The 7,110-nt window shown below is 37.0% G+C and overlaps 1 protein-coding gene across 1 annotated transcript; it reads left to right on the plus strand.

Annotated features, from left to right (window-relative positions):
* The first annotated feature begins 2,220 nt into the window (after window positions 1–2,220).
* On the plus strand, window positions 2,221–6,089 carry LOC146137271 (fatty acyl-CoA reductase 1-like). The gene is made up of 5 exons (XM_083393807.1): window positions 2,221–2,229; window positions 2,909–3,098; window positions 3,834–3,972; window positions 4,244–4,298; window positions 5,835–6,089. Exons 1-5 carry the CDS (start codon window positions 2,221–2,223, stop codon window positions 6,087–6,089), a joined length of 648 nt encoding a protein of 215 aa, XP_083249933.1.
* Window positions 6,090–7,110: the final 1,021 nt, after the last annotated feature.

Consider the following 7,110-nt stretch of genomic DNA (forward strand, 5'->3'; position numbering starts at 1 on the left):
GACTGTTGTACTGCTCATAAATGCTAAAATAACAAATTATTAAGAGTAAAATATTTATAAGTTTTTTGGAAGGGCCATGCCCTGTGAGGCTCAACCCTGGCTACGCCTATGCCCCGTTTGCACTAAGTTCTATTTTCAGGATGTTGTTGCTTTTAACTAGATCGCGATCATTTCTGCCTTTGTATTACGTCACAATGCAGTTAAATTTGTTTTTTAAGTTTCATTTTGTTTGTTCAATTTGCTTCACTGCTCTTCACTTTTTGTCCTATTCAGTTTCCTGCCGTTACACCTTTACGTTTTTATCTAAATAAAATCTTTTAGAATAAATAGCAACTCAATTCTCAGTCAAGTTATGACAAGAACATGTCAAATTGAATATAACTCCTTGTCTAAAAAAAGTGCTAACATTAAAACTGGTAAACTCGTGCAAATATGAGTGAAATCTCAAGGAAAAAATAACATAAACGCAACATATAGCAATTGAATTGTTTTATCTTCCAAAATTAAGATAAATAACCAGTGTTGCAATGACCCAAGTCAATGCTTGGACCACGCGGTCCGTTTAAGAACTTGATCACTTTGGCGGCAGCCGATAGATCGGGTCACGCGATACGAGCACCTCGTGCGCTCGCTCACGCTTCAAGTGACCGCTTTTTTCCTGGTGATTTCTTATGGGGTGCCGCCGGGTGGCGACAAAGCTCGCAACGAGTTCGGACGATGCTGGTGCCCTTAAGTCAAGACTTAAGTCTTTTCGAGCAAAATTACTTGCAGAGAGAACATTTTGGAAAGCCCTGATTAAAATCATGCCGAGGATCTTCTTACGAAATTCGTTCGATTCAATAAAAACGTTAAGGAAACTAAGTTATACCTGATTGCCAGCAGTGTTTCCGCTAAACGCACTTTTTTTTACAAATGTAAAAGTGTTTTTACAGACTTTCAACACCAATCGTTTTCTGGAGCCCACGCAATCAATAGTTTCAAAAAGTGTCCAAATGAATTTATTGAATTCTTGCAAATTTAGCAATGAGCAATAGCATATGGACCAGCATTACGTTAAAGAAATACGGGAAGTAGGCTAACTAACCTCATCTTACGCATTTCGTTTACCGAAAAACCTCGTCTTAAGAAAGTAACTCAATGCATTCTTGTTTTTTATCCCTGGTTTTCTATTCTCCAACTCCATAAGCAGATTGGTAACTAGGGTATTTTGCGCCCGGGGTGCAAACTTTATAATTGGCGCCCCTCCTTCATGTTTAATCACATTTTCTATTACGTTAACATAATATACCTTACTTCATACGGCAAAACAATTCAAATTTTAATAGAACATTGTATTTAAAGAAGAAGCAGCCTCAAAGAACCGGAGTTCTTAAACTTTTTTAAAGCTGTCCACTTAAAATAATTGGTTGCGTATTCGGCTCAGCAAATGTGAAACTAAGGAATAATTTTTCTTAATAAATTTTCCTTTTAAAAAAAAAATGTTATTCTATTATTTTTAATATACACTACGATTTTACCTCGGCATGCTTAGACCTCGAAAATTGGTCCACGTACCCCCATGAGTCCGCGTTTCAAAGTTTCAGAGTCCCTGGGTTAAATGAACAGTTGTTCTTGTGATCAACAGTGTTTCTAAACCTTTTTTGTGGTTGCAACCCAAATACTATAGGCATAAGTAAAACAGGGAAGCTTTGGCGACCTAATTTCTCTTCACTCAACTGTTTTAAGCTCAAAGCGAACAAATCGTAAGACCCTTACGCTTCCAGGTTTTTGATGTTAAAACCTTTACGCTTCCAAGAGTTTGACGTTAGCTCTTTCCCTTTTCATGTTTGCGACGTTTGTATATCTTAGTCGCAGTGTTTTTTCGGGGTCGCATTTTAGCCGTTAAAAACTTAAACCCTGGGGATGAACCCCTAATCTTCCAGAATTTTGACGTTTTTTCATCTATCTCTCTAAAGAGTTTGATGTTAGGTAAAATGCCTACCCTTTTAGAATTTTGACGTTTAAACTATTACCCTTTCTTGATTTTGACGTTAAAGCCTCTATCCTTTAAAGGATTTTGGCGTTTAAAGTTAAAACTTTAACCCTTCCAGGATTTTACGTTAACAACTTTCACCTTTTTAGTCATTGAAAGAGACATCTGGGTTAGGATTCTAGACCACCTTCGCTTTTGTTTATAAAATATTTATATATTTTTCTTAAACTAAAAATATATAATTTAATATGGGACCTGTAATCATTTAAAAGACGAGAACTTGGCAAACAAAGTAAGCCAGATTGCCTCAGCTTCTCACAAGCGGACTTGCTTTTAATTGCAAGGCTTAAATAGAATCCATAAATATATGGCTACAGATTACTACAGAATTCTTCTTTGAATATTTTAATTTTGCCTCGCTTCGTTGTGGTACGATTTTGTTCTAGAATCCAACCACAGCGTTAAAACAATTATTAAAGCAAAACACAATATTTTGATCAGGGTGTTGGTTAGTGTTTGGTTGATGGCGTATCAAGTATTATTGATATTCATTAACAATATTGCTGATTAACCTACCAAAACCCAAACGCTAACCCGCACCACACCCTAACCCAAATAATGTTCGTTGTGGTAGTATTATATACCGCGGCTAAATGACTTAGCCTGAACTCAAATCATAGTTGAAAAGCCATGCCAATCTGTTTAACACTTTTTTGGCGATCCGAGGCGAAAAGGTGCTTAACCCTGTACCAATCAGAGGCTGTTGATGGCACAAACAGAACTACGAGTAAACGAGTCTACTCTAAACTTTGTTGTTTCTACATATGCATCAGAGCGTGACAGACGACCAAACAAATTCGCCATTTTCCCCAACTTTCCACTCATTGGTTTAAATCTTTTTGAGTCATTTGACGTTTAAACCTTTTACCTTTCCAGGCTTTCGACGTTCTTCGTGAGCTGCAGCCGAATTTTGCGTCAAAGCTCGAATTTGTTTCGTGCGACCTTGGCGCTGAAGATCTTGGTTTGGATCAAACTTCGAGGGAGATTCTACAGAAGAAGTGCCACGTTTTCATCGACTGCGCTGCAACACGCAAGTTCAACGAACACCTCAGGTTAGGGCACTTAGGTATACACAACGTCTCAGGATTTCCGATACTTTGTATTTAATTACGATCTACTGTTGTTATTTGATATGTTCGGCAAAAGTATTCCGCTTTCAAAATAATCAAGCTACTGGGCGCAGGTCTAGGATCCCACAACGAACATTATTTGAATTAGGGTCGGTGCAGCTTAGCGTTTGGATTTGGGTAGGTTAAGCAAACTAATAAAAATAATACTTGACCCACCCTCACCCACACACTAACCTGCACCCTAACACAAATATTTTGCGTTGCTTTAATAGTTTGAACGCTGTGGTAGGATTGTAGACCAGCGCATACATCTGATTCTTAAGTGTGCATGGGTGCTCCCAAGGGGTTACCCCCGGTTTGGAATGAAAAAAATGCGATTATTATTATTGTTTTAAATTTTGTTGCTTCAGATGTAGTAACTCAGTTTTACTAAGTTACTAATGGAATGCATTACTTCTCCCCCATCCATGGAATTTTGTCGCGAGAAATTGTAGTTTAAAACTTTTTCCTACCGATATATTTTTGTTTAAGGATAAGGTTAAATATATTTAATTAAAAAGCCAGAAAATTGTTTTGACGTTGTAATTGCCTTATAAAGTGCTATTGTCATACACTTTTTTTGTGTAAACTATAATATATATTTTATAGAAAAAAGTCATTTTTTTAACTCTAACTTTTTTATCTATATGTAAACCATTGTATTGTTTAATATATAGAGAATTTTTGTCCAGCGTATGTCCATTGCAACCGACAAGAAACCGATGAAAAGCTTTACGATGTTGGAATCGATTACCTCGACCTTGAAGGCTCCCTCCGGTGGATGGACGATGACCTTATTACTAAGGTCACACCACAACTTCTTGGCAAGAGGTAGGTGACCATATTAGCTTATTCAAAGCGAAATTAAAGTCATTAGGTTAGTTATTAGGACATTTTGACAAAAGGTCACTTTGAAATAAGTGTTTGTTTTACCCTGAAAGTGGCCTAAGAAGTTAAGAACTGCTACATTATTTCGTTTTTACACTGCTTAAGTTTTTATTTTAATCCTTTAAACTAGGGGTGACAAAAACGTGGCCCGCGGGTTTTTTTAAATGTGGGAACATTTTTTTTTAAAAATGAACATCTCAAAAAGTCGTTACAGGTCGAGGCTAACAGACGAAAATCTTAGTATGCAGTTGAGAGTTGCCACATCGACAGTTCGTCCTAATATCAAGCGCTTAGCAAAGCAAAAATGTTTCAAATTTCTCATTGAGCAACAAAATTCATTAAATGTCACCCCTGCTTTAAACCGTGTTCTTGCCAATATATTTAGGACAAATACCAAGCTTTAAAAGTGTTGCTAGGAGAAAACAGTGCCTAAAATACTTTATACTTAATGTGCCACAAGCTAGAATGTTTTAACGCCACATATTTAATATGCACTGCCTGAGATACCTTGGCCATTATGTTGGTTTTTGTTATCATCTAGCGGTAGCAATAATTAACTATATATATATATATATATCAAAAACTGGACTCATGGCATATTGCACGATTGTCCTTCTTCTTGTGTTGACCTTCATAAGCACTAGTTTCTCTAGTTTAGTTTCGAGACTACTTGGCAAATTTTCCAAAAAAAATATATTTTCGAGTTCTTTTGCAATGTAAATACAGGTTTTTTAGTCGTTCACGAAATTAAGCTATTGTTCAGCTGCATATTTGCGCACAAGTTCGCTGGAAAAACTTTTTTTTATAAATTTATTGCTTTATTAAGTCGTATTTTGACGTAACTTGAAAACTGTCGAGCAAACAAAAACCTAAAAAAAAAAATCGCCTCAGAACAGGGACCATACAAACTTTCCAATAAACAATTTATACATATCACATCACACAAATACAACATGTTTTTGTGAACTAACTAAGCCAAATGCTTCAAAAAAGAACTGTTTTGTATCAAAATACCTCTTTTGACTAAAATGTAACCTGTTGCATTTTCGGTCAGACCGAACACTTACACGCTGTCGAAGGCGCTTGCTTAGGACGTCGTTGCAAGAGAAGGATCTCATCTTCCAATCTGCATCGTCAGGCCCAGCATGATAATACCAGCTTACAAAGAACCGTTGCCGCCTGCCGGTATGTTTTTAGACTTGTTATAAGTTAGATATTTTTTCAGTGCAGAAAGAACACGAAAAGAGTTAAATGTGTTTAAAATACTAAACTATTTTGAGTGGTTTTTGCAAGCAAGGCCAGTTTGGAGTGCAAACCACACCGCAGTTGCATTTCTAGCCTGACCTTGCTTGCACAAAAATTATTAGTTGATCGACTGATTCTGATACTCCAGTGGTTCCCACCTTTTATGGTTTGCGGCACCCATAAGGAACAATAAATAGATTGCGGCACCCATAAGGAACAATAAATAGATTGCGGCACAACTACTTGAATCTTGAAAGTTGATTTCTGTAGTGTCACTAAAAACGGAACTGGGACATCGCAATCAAATTTATTTGCATGTAGAAACATATCATTTGATTTGTGTACCCAAATCATACACAAAAAGTTGTATTAATAGGATTTTAAAAAGAGCGATAATTATGTTTTTAAGGAACTTCAATTACCCTTTAAGCTTCCAAATGGCACTCCGGTTGGGAACCACTGGGTTAGTCTATTAAAGGCTACCAGTGAACTGCCTAATCGTGTTCCAAATTTCACTGCATAATTATCTTTCATAGCAAAAATTACTGTTTTTTCTCCAGGGTTGGTGTACAAACGTGAACGGACCCACCGCTTTCATAATAGCGTACGCCAAGGGGGTGCTTCGTTCTGTGATTGTCGACAACTCCATAACCTGTGACCTCATATCGGTCAACTTTGTTGTCAACGGAGTGATTTGCGCAGCGATGAAGACCGCTTGTGACTCAGCAGAAAGAAGGTGCTCGCTCGGCTACGAGAGTGACAGTGCAGTTTCATCGCTTGGGGAAATTGGCTTACAAGGTTGTAAATACAGATAGGTTACCCAAAAGTTGGCGTTTTTGTTCATATCGGCTGGTGTTGTAGTTAGACGTATAATCAATATCAAAGAATATACAAAAGTAATTGCATTTTATCGGCTGACAAGACCATGTGAAAATAAATAAAGAATTATTTAAAACATTCACGAAATGCTACCTACGTCTGTATGGGCTTTGATATATATATTCTACAACTAACTGCAATTTCCAACCATTATCTTAAGAGGTTTTTTGAAAAGTTTACAAAAAAATATTCACTTAAGCATGGGGCTTGATATTTATTTTACATTTTACTTTGTCTTAACATGTACGAAATTATTTTAAGTTTGAGGAAAACGCTGGAATCGGACCAGTGTTTAAAAAAATCTGTTCCAAAACTGCATTTTTACTCTGATGTAGTCATTCTAAATTACCAAGAGGTTTTTAGGTTGTCTACTATGAATAACTAATTCCACCTATATTTATTGAATAGTTTGATCAATTTAAAACTTAACCAGTTAAATATGAATTTCCAGGGGATTAATCTTCGGACAATGAAAGCACCAGTTCCTTTACGTGCGACCGAGTTCCGAGGGTCAATGGATCACTTCCCATCTACCACGTCAACTCTGGCATCAAAAATGGCCTTGCTATGGACCGCTTGAGTAAGAATGGACAACTTTAACTAAAAGTGTTACATCAGTAAATGTAGGTTTTAGTGTTTCTTAACCAATGGGAAAAATTGTTTGCCATGTTGATTTTGTTGGGTTTCGAAGTTTGGTGCTGTGCACGTCTGACTCGGGACTCTTATGTTTGCGTAGTCTTACTTGAGTCAGGAGTTCGACCATATAATTCATTAACCCATAAGGATAGTCTTAACTTAAGCCCCGTGTTCTCTACCCCAGCAAAATAAACCGACTCTGTTGAGTCCTGACTCCACAGCCCTGGCTTAAATTCATCGTTTACAATTTGTATTTTTGTTTCCAGTTTCACTTGCAAAGAACAATGTGGCAGAGAATCCAAGCGACCCATTCCGTGCCCC

This window comes from Ascidiella aspersa, chromosome 7 (genome assembly GCF_963924565.1).
Source record: "Ascidiella aspersa chromosome 7, kaAscAspe10.2, whole genome shotgun sequence".
NCBI classification, from domain to species: Eukaryota; Metazoa; Chordata; class Ascidiacea; order Phlebobranchia; family Ascidiidae; genus Ascidiella; species Ascidiella aspersa.